This window comes from Loxodonta africana, chromosome 14 (genome assembly GCF_030014295.1).
Source record: "Loxodonta africana isolate mLoxAfr1 chromosome 14, mLoxAfr1.hap2, whole genome shotgun sequence".
Lineage (NCBI taxonomy): Eukaryota > Metazoa > Chordata > Mammalia > Proboscidea > Elephantidae > Loxodonta > Loxodonta africana.
The window spans coordinates 62727770-62748021 of NC_087355.1; the positions used below are offsets into that span (position 1 = coordinate 62727770).

At 34.2% G+C, this 20252-nt stretch overlaps 1 protein-coding gene across 3 annotated transcripts in view; it reads right to left on the reverse strand.

Moving 5' to 3' along the window:
• CSMD3 (CUB and Sushi multiple domains 3) overlaps positions 1–20252 on the reverse strand; it is a 1388861-nt gene that overhangs the window by 388473 nt on the left and 980136 nt on the right. For all 3 annotated transcript variants that reach the window (XM_064268007.1, XM_003408442.3, XM_003408441.3), the window contains 2 exons: positions 19563–19732; positions 3360–3516 (listed from right to left, as the gene is read on the reverse strand). In XM_064268007.1, coding sequence (XP_064124077.1) covers positions 3360–3516; positions 19563–19732 — 327 coding nt within the window. The remainder of the gene's footprint in view (positions 1–3359; positions 3517–19562; positions 19733–20252) is intronic.

Consider the following 20252-nt stretch of genomic DNA (forward strand, 5'->3'; position numbering starts at 1 on the left):
CCTAAAACTGAAAACAGTCAGATGACAATAAGTAAAATCAAGCCAAAAAACTGGATAATGGGAAAAGAGTGATTATCGTTAGATAAGTGGGTGTCCTTAGTAGCGTGGGCAGAAAAGACCTGTTTGTGTTGAGACTAGAACTGAGAAGAAGTCAGACATGAAGAATTAATTTGAGTCAGATTATTTGCTGTACTTGCCCTGAATATGCTTTGTTTTTCCTAATTTTTGTGCTTTTTTCCTTTTATTTTCTTTGTCTGGAATATTCCTCACCATTTCTGTAAGCCCTAACCCTACCTTTACTACCACCTCCTTCATGAAATCTTATTTGACTGCCCTCCTCCCCCCTAGCCAAATGACCTCTCTTCTGTCCCTAATTCTCTCATTGTTAATCCTGGAACCTTCTCTGTGCCATTCAGATAAATAACTGTAAGGAGGAACATACCACAGAATGTGCAGGGGTGGAATTGACCTTAGGAATGACTGGATACAGGAATGAAAACACAAGAACATGGTCTTTTCCATTTTTCCTCATGTTTGAACGTCTTAAGCACATTCTCTCATATTCAAAAATTCATTAACTACTATCCATAAGAATTTTATGAAAACTTAAAATAGTGGCCTAGTAGAACCTTCTTCTTGTATCACAAAAACATTTTATAAAATCATTATTCAAATGCATATGTAAAAAAGAAAAAAAAGCAATTAAACTAAAATTGACTAAAGATATTTTGAAGAGAAATAGCACCCTCAAGAACTGTGCACTGTATGTTTGCAAACAACTAAAACCACAATACAAAGTAATAATTGTTAAATTAATTGTAGATTTAAACTACTGCAAAAGGAATGTTAAAAATGCCATTTAAGTGGCTCGGGGAGTCATAGGTAAGCTTCAGGGGCAAATATTTGAGATGGGTCTTGAAGCTCAATAGTTCAATTGGTCCCCAAATTCAGGAGAGCATGGAAAGCAACCTGGGCACAGGTTGTTTAAAATCAAGTATTATATTTGGAGGATGGGAACAAAATTCTTTCAAAGCAAAGAAATCCGTGGTTAACTATTAATATAACTGCAGAGACATAGAAGGGTTTTCCATTATAAAAGTAAAAAGTAACACTTAGGACCACTACAGTTAAGAACAGGTGTGTTCCTACTTCCAGGGGTCTCCCCAACAGTGGGGCTCAGAACAAAGCTTTCGGTTCACAAAAATCTTAGGGGCATTTACTGACTTCTAGATATCGAGTCACTTTGGAAGTAGGCTATACACATTTTAGTTCCAGATATGAGACTGAAACTTTTTAGTTTCAGTTCTAAGACTGAAAAATATTTTTAAATGAACATTTTCCCTTTAAAAAATGATGGTTTCTGTACTTTCTAATCCTATTGCTTCCAATTGTCATAACAACTGACATCCCGTAATGAACAACTAGAGTTATTAAGAAAAAGAGTCACTTCAATATTCGCTTTTTTGGGTTTTTCTTTTTTGACAGCCTTTAGCTCACACTAATGACAATAAAGTCAATGATTTTACTCAGTCTAGCTCCTGAACACATCATTAAATTTTAAATCCAGGTATGCTCTTTGATACCCAGTATTCTTACATCAATAATCTCAAATTACATAGATTATATATATATCAGACGAAGAAATTTAGCTTTCCTTTGAAAAAAGCATAAACATTTTACACATAAAAACAACTAAATTATGTAGAACAAAGAAAGGTTATATGGTATGAAGAAACACTGAGCCATTCATTGCAATATAGCCTTAAAAATGATATAGCCATTGCAACTCTGTTAGAAAACAGAAGAAAAGAAAAAGGAAAGCAGAATAAAAAATGTTTGCCTTTCTGAGCTGACCACCCCAGTTATATTTGAGCATTAGTCCTCAATACCATAAATTTAGTCCATCACAGAAATACCTAAAACCCTATTTGCTTGGGTTTTCATTACCCTTTGGAAGAACTTCATTAGGAATCACCTTGTCCACAATAGTTCTGAAGATTTAAAGAGTGTATTTGGCATTCATTTTGTTAATTTACATTTTAATGTTAATAATGCAACAATTCCAGCTCAGGTAGGAAACAAAAAAAAAAAAAAAAACAAGTAAACATTGAGCAGGAGTAATCTCTCATTATTTTGAACCAGGGTATTTTAATATAATGAGTCATTATACTCCCTTGTTTCCTATTTCTCATGACATTAAGAAAGAGTATTTTCACAATGTATAATTTGATTCAAATCCCCTTTAGGCTCTCATGTGATTATCTTGAATGCTGTAACCCTTTTAATTTCTGAGTTTTTGTAATAGTTTCCATTCATCTGACTTCTTGAGAAAATTTACAGGGGACAGTAGACTTTCTCAAATTTTCTAGCAGTAAAGATTTCTGAATATTGCTACTTAATTTGTTATATTGAGTATTCTGAACTTCTAATAACCAATTTGATAGATTGTAAATTAAACATACAGCCTATAACCACCTGTTTACATTCATTTTATTTTTTTTAATATAGTGTCCTAACACAGTAGAAACTTAATAACTGTATTATTTAAATAGGTTTTATTGTCCATTGATATAATTAATCTGTTTCTTATTTTATGCAACTTTTAAAATAAATTCATTTAATTCATATAACAATCAATTAAACCCATCTATCTATGGCTTTTATTCTTTGGATTTCTACCTATTTAGTTGTTGCTGACTTTAGTACACCAAGTGTTTACTATTTTTTTAATAGTAAACAAATAGTCTTTAGCTAAAGACAAAATGAACTAAAAGCTGTATCTACTCTCTAATGTAAAATCACCCGGACCAGCTAGTGATCATTAGTGTGTGACCAACAATAATCACTCTACAGGTATTTTTGGCATTTTGTAGTTACAGATAGAAATTTAAATATTGGATTTCTATCTATTAAAGAGCTTAGATCTATTTATATCTATTAAAATATTATACGGACAAAATCACACCATTAAAGAAAAACAAAAATCTAAGCCCAAATCACAAATTACTTAACTTCTCTGAAACTTAGTTTCAACTGACCATACTCTAAGAGTAGAAATTATGTTGCCCAAACCCCAATACAGTGCACTTTACATTGTACCAACATTCCCCCAAAAGTGATACTCGTTGCATGTCAGTTACCTAAGAGATGCTACTTAGTTTTCAACTTAGTTTCAACAGTTAGAATACCTATAACCTACAGGGATGTTGGGAGGGTCAAATAAAATTATATACATAGATGGAGATTCCAAACTGTAAATTGTTAATCAAAGGTGGCTATTACTTCACCTGGTGCATCAGGATTATTGAATAAACATCCAGCATGAGTGTTTGATCATTTTATTCTTCCAAAATACTTACTGGTATAGACAAGTTGAAAGCCTTCATCTGTCCCCTCAGCATCAGAATTAAATTCTAGCCAGAGCTGATTGGAAGTACTACTAAGTGTCAGTCCTCGCATTGATGCACCAGTAAAAGCACCCAGCAGATGAGTCGTTTTATCTTTTCCATCATAAATCTGCAAACACATTTATAATAAAAATGTAAATGTGTCAAAACAACCATTTTAGAGCATGTACATATATCTACGGAGAAAAGGAAATTATTGGTAAAGTAAGTATGATAGTCTTCTTAAATCAGCTCACTAAATGTTTCCAAGGGCGATTAAATACACTAGTTTCTAGAAATATCAGGCTGAGAAAGTTAGAATTCACACAATTTTAAAATTCCAAGCTCAGTTGACTTGACATAATACACAGACTCATTTTATATAACTTTTGTTTTTATTATTAAAATAATATTTTTTGGTAGATAATTAAAAATTGAGAATACTTACAAAAAGATTGGTATCCAAGATTATGTATGTGGTTTGTTTTTCTGCAAATTTCTCAAGGATAACAAACACTTGCTTTCCCAATAACATGATAAAGATAAAACATACTTCTTTCTTGTACAATTTCTGTAAGTTATCCATTTTCTTTAACTTGTTTCATTTTCAACATTTTAAAAGCATTAAGTTAAAAGAGTTACTAAGTGCTTTCAGAAACTAATTTAACAAGGCAAACGCATAGAGAGACAAGATTAAAAATCTCCCCACATATCCCTTCATTCTCATCCTTCTCTGGGTATAACTTCTATTCAAGCTCATACAATAGAAAACAGTATACACAAACATGTTTGTAAAAAATTGTAATCCTATGGTAAACAGTGAACTCTAACAGGGTGTTCTTTTACCAATATATTATAGACATCTCTTCAGGTCAGTAAATATAGATACTTCTTTTCTGAGAGTACTATAATGTTTCATACAATGACACTGCCACAACTTGTTCTACCATGTCCATATTCATGAACTCAAATTTTTTGCCACTACAGGTGACCTGACTCTAAGAGTAGAAATTATGTTGCCCAAACCCCAATACAGTGCACTTTCCATTGTGCCAATGTTCCGCCAAAAGTGATATTCATTACATGTCAGTTACCTAAGAGATGCTACTTAAATGGTAAACAATAGAACTTTTTATAATTATTGTATTTACTAATCTGTGTGATGTATTATCTCTGTGCTAATTTTTCTGGATTTAGCTTAGGAAAATCTATTTAGAAGGTTTTTTCTATAATTTGTACTAAAATATTTGTGTTTTTTTCAGATTAGCATTATCAGGTTTTAGTATTAAAGTTACATTAACTTAATAAAGTGAATTAGAAAATCTTGACTATGTTTCTAACATCTAGATTACTTGAATAAAATGATGAGTCTTTTTCTATCCACAAACTCAAGAATTTCTTCAACTCCAGGAAATGTTCTTGAGTCTTGTTATTTAGTCACTCCTTGTCTATTTTTCCACCTGGAATGACTGTCATTTGCATATTTTGGCTCTAAAACTGCATTAAATTCACTTAAATTTTGTCTTACGAAGTTTGCCTCTGTATACTTCCTCTGTATCTTGAAAAAATTCTTCCACTTGATCTTTCATATTAGCAATTAGAATTTCCATAGTGACTAACTTCTTTTTAGGTCTCTTATTAACATCTTAAGTTTTAAAATCATGGGTTAGGTTCTAGAAAGTCTTGTGTGTGTGTGTGTGTGTGTGTGTGTGTGTGTACTCTACATTATCTTGAGATTTTTTATAACTTTAAAATTTTTGGAAACCCTGGTGGCGTAATGGTTACAGCTGCTAAGCAAAAGGTTAGCAGTTCGAATACATCAGGTGCTCCTTGGAAACTCTATGGGGCAGTTCTACTCTGTCCTATAGGGTCGCTATGAGTTGGAATTGACTCGATGGCAACGGGCCTTTTTGGATTTTGGTTAAAATTATTATCAAATTTATTTTTTAACCCTTCCATAGTTTAAATTCAGTACATATCATCCATGTTTGCTATTTATCTTGGTCCTTCTCTGGTTACTGAATTCCCTTAAGTATATTTTTATTTACCTTTAGCAAGTCATTGACTTATGTTTTCTTATTACCTCTACAGCTAATCAGGTTGCTAAGCCTCCCAAAACAGTGACAAACAAATAGTCCATGAAATGCCCAGAAAATACAGCTTTTGTGGGCCAACAGGGAACTGGCAAAGAGTTACCCTTCTGCTGAACTATAGGGAGAAAGCTTCTCTTTTTCTTGTTCTTCTTAAGTAAAAGTAGTACCACTTTCTCTACCCCTCAGACATACAAGTATAATTTTTCTGTAAATTCTTAGGATCAGTAGATTCAGGTATTCCCTTCTAAGACCACAAAAACAAGTAGCCCCAGTTTAAAGAAATTTACAGATTTCAGCTGGGTGATCTCCTTGAGGGAGTATAGTAATTCTGGGTCCCCACATCATGTGTAAACCATCATGCCTAAACACAGGTCCACCCTTCTGTGGCTTGTGGCTCTAAATCCAGTGCCATATAGAGTAGTGGCTCACAGGGCTTTTTCCCTCACTCCATAGTCTCCATCAGCTCTCTCTCCCATTCTTTGATGTGGACAACAGACAAAGATCCTATTTGAATGCTATAAAGACAACAAACAGATCTTACAATAAATACTATACAAATGCAGCTTTTTTTTTTTTTTTTTTCCAGTGTACCTCTTCTAACTACCCTATACTTCTACATAGACATTCTGAAGTCTCCAATGACAAGTCCCCTCTGTCCTCTCCCTTAGTGACTGGAGGAAACTACAGCCTCATGTGCACCCCCTAGGCTCCACCAGTTTATTTACTTGTTTTTGTATTACCACAGAGTAAAAAGAGGGAGGTAGATATAGGAGGGAAAAAAAGAGGAATTGAGAATCTTGAGCTTAAGCCAACTTGGTCAACGGGTTCTTAACAGCAAATGTTACTACATTCTCTCTTCTTTTTTAAAAAAGGTCAGTCTGCCAATAATTTTTTATATCTATGCTGACTATTTGGAAACCCTGGTGGCATAGTGGTTAAGTGCTACAGCTGCTAACCAAAGGGTCAGCAGTTCAAATCTACCAGGTGCTCCTTGGAAACTCTATGGGGCAGTTCTACTCTGTCCTATAGGGTCGCTATGAGTTGGAATCGACTTGACGGCACTGGGTTTGGTTTTGGTTTATGTTGACTATTTAAAGAGTATTTGGGTACTAGACAGAGGGCTGTTTGGGAAAAATCACTAAAATAATATGGGACTAGTTTGAAACCCTCAAAAGAATCTAATTTTTGTTAAAATCAGTTTCCATTTTAGTTATCAGCAAGAAAATACCTGTCTTTAATAAAAATGAAACATGCCTTGAGGTTTGTGAGCTCAGGTCTATTTTTTTATTTTGATTACATAAGACTCAACTTTCATTTTTTAAGAACAGTAGTCATCGGGGATAATCCAGAGGTAAGAAAACATTGCTTTTGGGAAAATGCAATTTTTATCTCTGTAGTTTCAAGTGTGGAATATTCTCAGAAGTCTGACTCTGAATACATTTATTTTATGACTCAAAATATTACATAGTTTATGAATTCTGTGGTTGCTGCTGTTTGTTGCCATTGAGCTGATTCCAACTCACGGCAATGCCATGTGTGCAGAGTAGAACTGCTCCACAGGGTTTTCAAGGCTGCTGGCGACTTTTCAGAACCAGGTCACCAGGCCTGACTTCCAGAACGCCTCTGAGTGGATTTGAGCCACCTATCTTTCACTGGGTTTGGGTATCTTTCATTTATTAGTCCAGCACTTAACCATTTGCACCACCCAGGGACCCCAGATCTACAGTTAGAGTCGCCCATTCACAAACAAATCATTTACCCAGCAGATCCAGTGGATCTTAATATAGGGTTAATATTGGGAAGGTAGCCTCAAAGAAGAGTTATTTTCTTTTTTATCCCCCTTACTTCTCACCAATATATGAGTTCATTGCTATCAAAAATACACATAATTATTTCTTGGTTTAAACTAGCTCTGCTTTCACATATGGGTTCAGGGACTGTTTCTCATATTTTTATTCTAATTAAGATCAGAATCTGCTACAATATATGAGACTATTTTCCTTTCCTTTTTAAAAAGTATGTCATTAGTAATTATTATTATCATTTTCATCATATGTCTTAATCACTATCCATTTTTTTTTCTCATAAATTTAGAAAGCTGAGAAAGGACAAGATAACTGCATAATATTGTAATTTTTAGTTGGAAGTGAAAGGGCTCTGTGCTCCTCATAGAATAGTTCTGTTACTTAGAGCTTAATTCAGGTAACAAAAGATTTTAAATCAAATTTAGAATTTTAAGTTGTCTTAAGAATTACTATCATGGAAAGCATTGAGGACTTCTATGATTAATTTTGGAAGCCCTGGTAGAGTAGTGGTTAAGTGCTAAGGCTGCTAACCAAATGGTTGGCAGTTTGAATCCACCAGGTGCTCCTTGGAAACTCTATGGGGCAGTTCTACTGTGTCCTATAGGGTTGCTATGAGTCTGAATCAACCCAAAGGCAACAGGGTTTTTGGTTTATGATGTTAATTAGTACCTTCAATGAAACACTAATTTGTTAAATAGGTTACAACTCATTTGATTTTCTTCCAGAAAGACTAGAAGTTAACACTGACATGTTTCAATTATCAAACCTTTTGTAGTGGGTCAGGGTGTGAAATTAGTTATGATGTACAGACTCTCCTAGATATGTCAGGCCAAACCTTATTATGATGAACTGCTTATCAAGACTCAAAACTATATTGTTATGAATGATATAATAAATGCATGATTAGAAGGTATATTCTCAGTCATTTCTCTAAGCAATCATGAAGCAAGGTGTTCATGGAACCCAAGAACAGAAAGTAAATAAAAAAGTAAAATCAAGAGAGAAGTTGCACATATGTCTAATCATACAAACATCTACATTATTCCTTCTCCTGGATACTGGAATTTTCATTTTTGGTCTTTTGTTTTACAGATTTATTTGTAAGTTTAAATGATTTTTTCTGGTAAAGAGATTAAGATGTCAGAGTTTGAACGAAATAGAATAATTTCTACTGTAAATCAAAAAGGACTTTAGTGTGAACTTAATTATGTTCTCTCTAAAGATAATAATAAACACAGTAGAGAACTTTGTTTGTATTCAATTATTTTTGTCTTTTTTAAACAGTTATGTAATGTGTCCTTAGTTATATGAAATAGTATGTTCTAGTGAGGGGGCACAATGAAAGAACAGCTTTCCAGGGACATTTCCTTTGTGGCTATACAGGCCTCGATTTAAGTCCCAACTCTACCATGAAAGATGTAGTCTGTCACAAATCATTTCACTTCTCTGACCCTCAGTATGGGACAGGGTGGAGGGTGTTATAAGGCCTAACATAGCTTTCTAGACAAATGGCTATTTAGAGAGTACTTCTGAGAGGAGAGTTAACGAAGAGACCAGAGAACAAACTGAAAGGATGAATATATATTTCCATATATACCGTTTTTTTAAAAAAATCAATTTTATTGATATAAAACAGAGGTTGACAATTTTTTTTTTTTCCAGAAAAGGGCTAGATTTTAGATTTCGTGAACCATATAGTCTCTGTCACAACTATTCTTATCTCCTATTATAGCATAAAAGCATCCATGGAGAATATGTAAATAAATGGGAATGACTATTTTCCAATAAAACTTTACGTACAAAAGAGGTTTCAGACCAGATTTGGCTCATGGGCTGAAGTTTGCCACCTCTTAAAAGATGCGTAGCATGCAATTGCAAATAATAATAAAATATACATATTCTTTATTATAAATGCCATATAGTCAATCGATTCTTACAAAATGTTTTTGTGGATTTTACCAAACTTTTGTATGTGCAACTGATGGTTGCAACTGACAAAAGTAATCCCTAAATAAATATTTCTTAAATTTTTAAAAATGTTAACAAGCACATGAAAGTGTAATTTCAAAAACAAGATTATATCAGAATTCACTGGTTTATCAATGATGTGAGCAGCTTCTTGCTAAGTTTAATGATTTTTCTAATACTAGAAAACAGATACCCTTGATTTGTTGTGCTAGTTAGAATATAAAGTCTAAAGACACAATCCATTTCTACTTAAGTCCAGGTAATGAACAAAATAGTAAATTCAGCCTTGATTTGCAGTGTTTGCCAATTTTGGTGGTGTAAATGTTCCCACTATGCCAATATCAGATTACCAGTGTGACATCACTGAACGCACAGTTGGGAAGATATATGAAGAAGCACACCAGCACAGAGTATTTTCATCATATAAATACAAAATGCATACATAACCTCAAAAGCTCAGAGAATAGTAAAATTTTGTAAGATAATTAGTAAATGAAAAGTATTTATTGCCTTTGTTGTTAATATAATTCGATTGTAAGTTAAATTAATCATAATGTAATTAAATTTTTAACAATGGCTGTTTAACAACCAGCTGTCAAAATCCTTAACGTTTTCACAATAGGCTTTTATAAGTCTTAATAAACCAGCTCCAGCACAGCAAAGACTCATACATAGGATGGGAAAAAGCAACCTGAAAATAACACATTTTGATAATTTTTTTTAAAAAAGTTAGTAACTTCATTATTATATCTCTAGAAAGTGTTATGTATCAAGTTTTTCACGTATCTATTTTTTTGTAATGAAAAATAGAAATCTCATAATGAAACTGAGGTTTAGAAATGTTAATACTTTTCCTAACCCTTTCTCTCAGTTTCAGAACCAATTTTGAGTGATTTTACTGACTCTTCTCCATAATCATGCATTTAGACTATGTTTTACATAAGAAGTAAGGCTTTAAACTATACAATGCTAATAATGGTAAAAGGAATGCCTTGAATTTTGTCCTACTACATCCTTTTTATCTAAACATAATGCTTAGTCTTTATTTGAAAATAAAAACAAAGACAGCAACAACAAAAACAGAAATAGTATTTCTAACTGGTATTCGGCATTCATTCTATCAGGCTGACAATGGGAACAATTCCTCGCTGATTGTTCAGAACCTACATATAATAAATGTTAAACATATAAATTTTAAAATAAATTATGTAAATAAACATATAAATGTTAATTGAATGAATTAATTAGATTAGATATTTCTAGTGGGGAAGAAGGCAGGGGAAGTTCAGTATTTTTGACAGATCTTATGCCCTTTGAGAGGCAGAGAAGAATACATGACAGTTAGACCCCAACCAAAATATGTAAACATTCCCTAGATAAGTTAATTGGAGAACAAATGAGTTAGGTTCTGACTTAAGTCTCCTGTTATTCATCTTAGATTAAGAGGTGATAAAATCTGAAGATGGTTTACAGTCAGAGAATAGAGGGAACCTGTGCCTTGCTTTTATTCAGTTTCCAGGAAGGAGGCAAAACTGAACAAAGAAGAGAAATAGCTGTATGGCAAGGAAATTGGGCCTGAGACAGCCCCCATGGAATTCTGGTGTAATTCAGCATGATGTACAAATCAGGCGAAAAGTTTCTTATGCCATGGAGAGCATATGAGACTATGCCACTAAGACCTAGTGGATGCAAAAGACTTCGCAGTTGGGACAACTTGGACCTAGCAGTGGATGCTCAATTGCACTGATGACTAGATATCAGGTAGGAAATGAAGTATCTCAAAACAAATTTTGAGTTATTTTACCTGTTCTTACCTATAAAATCTGTTTAGACTACCTTTTGCATAAGAAATAAGGCTTTAAATTATGTAATACTACTATGCGGCTGCTGTGAACAAATGATGCCCTAGGACAAAATGCACTTCTTGTCCCTGACACCTTGATGTCTTGATGTCAAGTAAGTATCCTGGAACATAGATGTAATTCCAAAGTATGTGTCAGGCCCTGGATTGACAAAAGCAGAAATGACTGAGTTTATCCTGAATTAATCTAAATTGATTTTTATACTACCCAGGAGAAAAAGGGAGTAAAGATAAAAATTAAGATTATTTAGGGAAAAGAATCTTAACAAGCTACATATTTTGGAAATTTGGATTAGTGGCCACTGAGATGTGTTTCTACTACAATGACATTCACTGAACACTTCCTAGGTGTGAACACTGGGCTTAGTATTTAATAAGCATCATCTAAATTAGTAATTTTGACAATCCTGATGTAACCTAATCCAGTGCCGTCTAGTCGATTCCGACTCATAGTGACCCTATAGGACAGAGTAGAACTGCCCCATAGAGTTTCCAAGGAGCGCCTGGTGGATTTGAACTGCCAACCCTCTGGTTAGCAGCCGTAGCACTTAACCACTACACCACCAGGGTTTCCAATCCTGATATAGGTTTTTTAATATTATTACAGTATTTTAGGTGAGAAAATTAAGGTTTAGAACTGCTAAGCAATATTCCAAAAATTGTGCAACTATTAAGTGGCAGGTCTGGAATTTGAACTTAAGTCTATTATTTTTAAAGTTCATGTTTAATAACAAATTAGATGTGTGGAAAATGAATGATAGTATAATACGTTTACAGGGGTTAGAATAAATTTGCTCAGTTATTTGATTAAGCAGAAATATTTATATCATTAAATGTAACCTTAACTTTCAGAAGCTATGTTTGGACAAAACAGCATGGTAGAGGAGGACAGATTTAAAGGTACCTGAGTCACATAAAAATATAATTTAATTTCCTTAGATTAAAAATTCTAATAATGGAAATTAAATACAAAGGTAATGTGTTTTTCTAGCTTTACATGGAAAGTAGCTGAAATGTTTCAGAAATTACTATTATTTAGTTTTTTTTTTTCTTTCTAGGAAAGAAAAGATATTTATTTAGTGTCTCTTTTTTTTTTTATATATGGTAGGCTATAGTCCTAGCGGTACTGGAGTTAGAGTTAAATACTAAATCAAAAGTCTGTTTCCTGGGCTTATATTCTAGCAGAGGAGACATAAAATAAAGATATAAACTGTATATACATAATAGGACAGGTTTTGATTAACGCTATGCAGAATACATCAGACTACTGGTATGGAGAGAGATGTTGGAGGGGAGGTACTATTTTGTAAAGGAGCAACAGTGGAGGGAGAACTCTGATGACAATTAAGCAGAGACATGAAGCAGATGAGGGACAGAGCCAAAGGGACATCTTGGGGAAGAGCATTCGAACAGAAGAAAGAGCCTGAGTAAAGGTCCTGGGGTTAGAGCATGCTTGGTGTATTTCAGGAACAGCAAGGAGGCCTGAATTTATAGAGAGGGATGAACTAGAAGGAGAGTGGCAGGAGATTAGGCCAGAGAAAATAAAGCTGGATCAGATTATAGGATCATATAAGCTATGGTAAGGACTTTAGATTTTATCGATTATAGTGAGTTGAGAAGACATAAAAAGCTTTTGAGCCAAGGAGTAACATGATGTGACTTATTAAAAATAACTTTGGTTGTAGGGCTGAAAATAAGCTACAGGGTGGAAGCAGGGTGATCAGTTGGAAATGATTCAGTAATCCAGGTGAGAAATGATAGTGGCTTCAACCAAGTGGGAACTTTACAGGGGTGACAAGTGGTTGATTTTGGATATATTTTGAAGAAAGAGACCACATAGTTTGCTAATGACTAGATGCAAAGTGTAAAAAAAAAAGAGGAATCAAGGACAATAACAACTCTGTCTTTGAACAACTGAAAAATAGGGCCTCCACTTATTGAAATGAAGAAAACTAAGGAGAAAAAAGATGCGGTGTGGAGAAAAAAAAAAAAAAATTAAGAGTTTTGCTTTGGAAATGTGAAGCTTGCAATGCCCATTAGGCATTCAAGTAAAAATAGTGAGTAGACCTTTTATTGGCTGGAGTTTGGAGTTAAACACAGGTCAAACCAGGAAACTTTTTATTGATTGTGTTTCTTTGTTAATGTATTTAAAGGCATAGATGTTTCAATATTTAATATTAAAAATGTAGACATTAAAAGATTTTTAGAAAAATACAGTCTGTATATCTTTTGTATTCCTTAAAGCTGTAGTGTTAGATACAATACAAACCTACCTGTGGGAGGGTCATTAATGTTTCCAAATAAAATAAGTGGCATCCAGGAAAAATATTACCTAGCCCATTCTCTATACCTATGTGCAAACATTAATAGTTCAAAGGTATCCATAGTACAAAAGTTCCCTATATACTAATGGATAGAAGGTTATATATTTGTTCTGTCACTAGAATAAATTATAATGAACTAAGGTTTTTAAAAGTGAATAGGGAGGGAGATTAAAATATTCACTAAGTAAACAAATGGAAAACACGACGTATTCTTAAAGGGTCATCCTATATTTGTTCAATTCGGAATGGATGAGACGAAACTCCCTTTCCACTGTGCACTTCAAGCTACAATCATTATTTTCTTTTCCTTCTTTCCTTTCTTCCTTCCATTTCACTACTAGAACTGTCTCCTTATGGCTAGAAAATGTTCTATCTGTTCAAGGAGAATTTCTTCTTGGCTCCTGTTCAAAATTATTTGTCGTCTCAAAAATTCACAAGGAAGTTTTATATTAAAAGCTACCAATTGAATAAAAACAGGCTTCAAACTAGTTAGTTCCAGTTCGACCCCGTTGAGAATTTGCATTTCCACACCAGGTATACTGAATCAGAATCTACATTTTAATAAGATTTCCAGGTGGTTCTTATGTATACACCTACATTTTAACAGTATCCTCAGGTGATTCTTATGTATAAACAAAAACAAAAAAAACAAACCCACTTTCGTTGTGCTAATTCCCACTCCTAGTGACCCTATAGGGCAGAGTAGAACTGCTGCATAGAGTTTCCAAGGAGCACCTGGCGGATTTGAACTGCTGACCTCTTGGTCAGCAGCCATGGCATTTAACCACTACACCACCAGGGCTTCCTTCTTATGTACACCTCTAACTATTATCAGGATCCCCAGGTGATTCTTCTGTATACATCTAATTTTTAAAAAGATCCTCAGGTGATTCTTATGTATACTTCTATTGTTTCAAAAGGTCCCCAGGTGATTCTTGTTTATTAAATAAGATTCTCATTCAGTATATCTGGTGTGGAAATGTAAATTCTTAGCAGAGAGTAGAATTGGAATGAACCAGTATGAAACCCTGGGGATACAGCTGATGACTCTTAGTTATCTACCATTGCTGAGGCCAATTTTTATTATTTAGATTATTCATCAGCTACTCCTGAAGGACTACAGTAAAATATTTTGATGTGTTAAACTTTGTCATTCAAACCCTAGAACCAAAAAAAAAAAAAAAAAAGAAATACATATAGATGATCAGCAATTCTGTTGGTCATAAAATAATCTCATTAGTTTTACAAAAATCCATAATCCCAGGCCTAAGCCAATGAAACAAGGTTTCCCAGATTACTGAATGAGAAATTCTGGAAGTGGGGACCAGAAACCAAATTTTTAAAAAAACTACTTAGAGGAATCATATGATCATCTATAATTGGAACTCACTGATGTAAACTTTACAAACAAGCTTATAAATAACTAGTTTATCCCTCATGTGTCTGTAAGTTTGTCATAGTGTGGGGGCTTGCATGCTACTGTGATGCTGGGAGCTATGCCACCAGTATTCAAATACCAGCAGGGTCACCAATGGCAGACAAGTTTCAGCTGAGCTTTCAGACTAAAATAAACTAGGAAGAAGGATCTGGCAGCCTACTTTTGAAAAGAATTATCCAGTGAAAACCTTATGAATAGCAGCGGAACATTGTCCGATTAGTGCTGGAAGGTGAGAACCTCAGGATGGAAGATACTGAAAAGACTGGGGAAGAGCTGCCTCCTCAAAGTAGAGTTGACCTTAATGGCATGGATGGAGTCAAGCTTTTGGGACCTTTGTTTGCTGATGTAGCATGACTCAAAATGAGAAGAAACAGCTGCAAACACCCATTAATGATTGAAACATGGAATGTACAAAGTATGAATGTAGGAAAATTGGAATTATCAAAAATGAAATGGAACACATAAAGATCAAGGTCCTAAACATCAGGGAGTTGAAATGGACTGGTATTGGCCATTTTGAATAGGACAATCATATGGTCTACTATGCTGGGAATGACAACTCCAATAGGAATGGTATCACATTACCATCAAAACCAACATTTCAAGATCTATCCTGAAGTACAATATGTCAGTGATAGGATGCTATTCACCTGCTTTCAAGGAAGACCAGTTAATATGATTGTTATTCAAATTTATGCACCAACCACTAAGGCCAAATATGAAGACTTTTCCCAAATTTTGCAATCTGAAATTGATTGAACATGCCATCAGGATGCACTAATAATTATTAGTGATTGCAATGCAAAAGTTGGAAAAAAAGAAGTAAGACCTGTAGTCAGAAGATATGGCCTTGTTGATAGAAATGACGCTGGAGATCACATGATAGAATTTTGCAAGACCAATGATTTCTTCCCCTCAAATACATTTTTTTCACCAACATACATGATGACTATGCATGTGGACCTCACCAGATGTAATACACAAGAATCACATCGACTACATCTGTGGAAAGAGACAATGGAAAAGCTCAATATCAGTGAGAACAAGGCCAGGGCTGACTGTGGAATGGACCTTCAGTTGCTCACATGCAAGTTCAAGCTGAAATTGAAGAAAATCAGAACAAGTCCATGAGAGCCAAAATACGAACTTGAGTATATCCCACCTGAATTTAGAGACCACCTCAAGAATAGATTTGATGGGTTGAACATTATTGACCATAGACTAGGTGAATTATGGAATGACATCGAAGACATCATACATGATGAAAGCATGAGGTCATTAAAAAGACACGAAAGAAAGGAAAGACCAAAATGGATGTCAGACGAAACTCTGAAACTTGCTCTTGAACATAGAGTAGCTAAAACAAATAGAAGAATGATGAAGTAAAAAACCTGAACAGATTTCAAAGGGCAGCTTGAGAAGACAAAGTATTATAAAGATATGCACAAAGAACTGGAGATAGAAAACCAAAAGCGAAGAACACACTCACCATATCCCAAGCAGGAAGGACTGAAGAAAAAATTCAAGCCTTGAGTTGCAATACTGAAGGATTCTACGGGGAAAATATTAAACAATGCAGGAAGTATCAAAAGAAGATGGAAGGAACACACAGTCACGATAACAAAAATAATTGGTTAACATTTAACCATTTCAGGAGGTAGCATATGATCAGAAACCAATGGTACTGAAGGAAGATGTCCAAGCTTCACTGAAGGCATTGGCAAAAACAAGTCTCCAGGAACTGACAGAATACCAGTTGAGGTGTTTCAACAAACAGATGCAGCACTGGAAATGCTCACTTGTCTCTGCCAAGAATTTGGAAGACAGCAACCAGGCCAATTGACTGGAAAAATAATAAAAAGAGATCCATATTTATGCCCATTCCCAAGAAAGATGATTCAACTGAATGTGGAAATTATGGAACACTATCACACACAAGTAAAATTTTGCTGAAGATCATTCAAAAGTGGCTGTAACAGTATATCAACAGGGAACTGCCAGAAATTCAAACTGGATTCAGAAGAGAACGTGGAACCAGGGATATTATTGATGATGCCAGATAGGTTCTGGCCGAAAGCAGAAAACACCAGAAAGATGTTTACCTGTGTTTTATTGATTATGCAAAGAGATTTGACTGTGTTGATCTTAACAAATTATAGACAACAACTGAGAAAAACAAGAATTCCAGAACTCTGAATTGTGTTCATTAGAAACCTGTACATAGATCAAGAGGCAGTCGATCAAAAGGAATACTGTATGTTTTTAAGCCAGGAAGGGTGTATGTCAGGGGTGTACCCTTTCACCTTACCTATGAAATCTGTTTGCTGAGCAAATAATCTGAAAAGCTGGGCTTTTCTGAAGAATGGGGCATCAGGATTTGGAGAAAGTCTTATAAGCATCCTGCATTATGCAGATAACAGAATCTTGCTTGCTGAAAGTGAAGAGGGCTTGAAGCACTTATTGATGAAGATCAAAGACCACAGCCTTCAGTATGGATTACACCTCAACATAAAGAAAAAAAAAATCTTCACAACTAGACCAATAAGAAACATCTTGATAAACAGAGAAAAGATTGGCATTGTCAAGGATTTCATTTTACTTGGATCCACAATCAGTACCCATGGAAGCTACAGTCAAGAAATCAAAAGACACATAGGGAAATCTACTGCAAAAAAAAAAAAAGAAAAGAAAAACTCTTGAAAGTGTTGAAAAGCAAAGGTGTCATCTTGAAGAATAAGGTGCACCTGTCGCAAGCAATGGTGTTTTCAATATCCTTATATGCACGCGAAGGCTGGACAATGAATAAGGAAGACTGAAGAAGAATTGACACCTTTGAATTGTGGTATTGGCAAAGAATATTGAATATACCATGGACTGCGAAGGAACGAACAATTCTATCTTGGAAGAAGTGCAACCAGAATGCTCCTTAGAAGCAAGGTTGGTGAGGCTGCGTCTCACATAGTTTGGACATGTTATCATGAGGGATCAGTCCCTGAAGAAGGACATCATGCTTGTTGAAGTAGAGGGTCAATGAAAAAGAGGAAGACCCTCAATGAGATGGATTGACACAGTGGCTGCAAGAATGGTCTCAGGTAAAACAATGACTGTAAGGATGGCAGAAGACCAGGCAGTTGTACATAGGGTTGCTATGATTTGAAACTGAGTCGAGGACACCTAAGAACAACAACAACAAAGTAGTTTACAAAGAAGGGGAAGAGAGAGGGCAGGAGATGAGGGGAAGAGGGAGAGAAAGAATGCCAGAAAGCTAGATCCTGGGCTGTGTAGTTCCGCAAAGTTATATGTATATACGTACATATATACACAAAACATCAAACACACACATATATTGTTTCTGTCTTTGTTAATATCCAATATAATGTCTATCATATAGTAAATAAAACCAGAAAAAAAAAAACAAACCTCTTTCTAAATGTTATGTTCATATAAAGATTACAAAAGAATGCGATTTCAAAGAACATAGGGAATCCTACCAGATAAAGAAATAGAATGATTTTAAATTCTGTCAGCCAAGGAGCAGTGGGTTCTTCAATGGGCTACATTTTTTTCTTATTGCTTAGCCTCAAGACCTGGTCTAAATGAAGAATAACTAACTCTACTAGATTTAATTAGAAAAGTACTGGGAATGAAGAGGTTCTTATGAACTAACTTGTAGTTAGGCAATTGCCCTTCCATCCTCAGAGGATGTTGAGCTCCAAAGTCTTTGAGAATTAATTATGTGTTATTTGGAGTGTTCTTGTGTCTCCTTGTAAATCCTAACCTCTCTATGTTAATGGGAGTCCTGGTGGTACAGTGTTTAAGAGCTCAACTACTAACCAAGAAGTAGGCAGTTCTTATCCACCGGCCACTCTTTGGAAACCCAAAGGGGTAGCTCTATTCTGTCCTATACGGTAAAACTTAAATCCTTGAGTCTAGCTTTTATATTTGGATTCATGAGCAAATTTATGAATGTTGTAATTTGTTATTTTCTCAGAAGTATATAACATTCATTTCTACCCAAATTAATAAATATCTCTACCCACATTAAGTCCAAATTTTTTTTAACTTTTATATTGCTCCACAAACCATCTCTCGTTACGTACTACCATAGTGACAGTGCAGTTGTCAAAGAAATTATTTTAAGAAAAAATATTTTTTAAAGACATTTCTTCCTTATGGTGTGATTTTTAAAAATAAATTAATTACACATTAAATGCTTATTATAAACAACATATAATGACTATATTTTCTTAAATAATTGTGCTGTCAGGTTTATATGTTCATGTCATATGACTTGATTTGTAGTCATACATGCAGATAATTCTTCTTATGTCAATAGAAATAAATAAGCTACTTAAGAGATAGCAAAATAAAAACAAATATTTGCCATATTTCTGAAGGAAATGACCAGTTGAGTGTTCATTATGTTTTATATATAATATTTATTGAACATAAGCTATTTGGAATGAAAGTTTTCTCATTCTGTTGTCACTGAAACATTTACTGTATTATAAAAGAAAAATGTAACTTTTAAGAAATAATCATTGGGAATAAAACCATCTTATTTCAATAAAAATAACAGAAAAACAGGCATAATTTGAATGTATGAATGGTAAAGTCAACTTATGGTCAAATATATATATATATGACTAAAAATGATCAAAATACAAATGTGTCTGAGTTTACCTACCTTGAGAACATCTCCTTGCGCTAAATGAAATGTCCTGGCAGAAATATTGATTCCTTTTCCTGCTTGAACCTGAATACTATAAATACATTCATGGTTGTTTTCATAGTTGAGTGGATAGTTTGGAGAGAGCAAGATCCCTTCATTATTTGTCGCAGATGCACCACATTCAGCTGCAGGTAAAACAGAATATTGAAGTAGAGTTTAATAGAAAGCATTATCATTTTCAAATAATGTATGGAAATGTAAATGCATTTGTTTAGCCTTGAGCCTAACAGGAAAGTAATGTACACAATGGTGTAGGTGACATATCCTCCCCATCTCATACACATATGGGAAGAAAGGACTGCTATTCATGGACTGGACACTTGTATACAGATGGAGGTACACAAGAATTTTTGTTTGTTTGTATTCCTGGATGAAATGACAGCATGGGAAAGGATGAGGGCAAAAAAAATTCAGAAAGTATTTCGAGTGTTCATAGACCTCTAGTACTTTCAAATTTATAATTTAATTAATTAATTAAAGTTATAACTTAATTAATTAAATTTATAATTTAATTATTGTAGAAAAAGTAAAAAGATCAATTTTGTTTTAGAATGATTACAGTTTGATATGTTTCTACTTTTACCTTTCTTGAATTTGAACTAACTGCTATACTGACATTGAAACTCTAAGTTTCCCACTAACCAG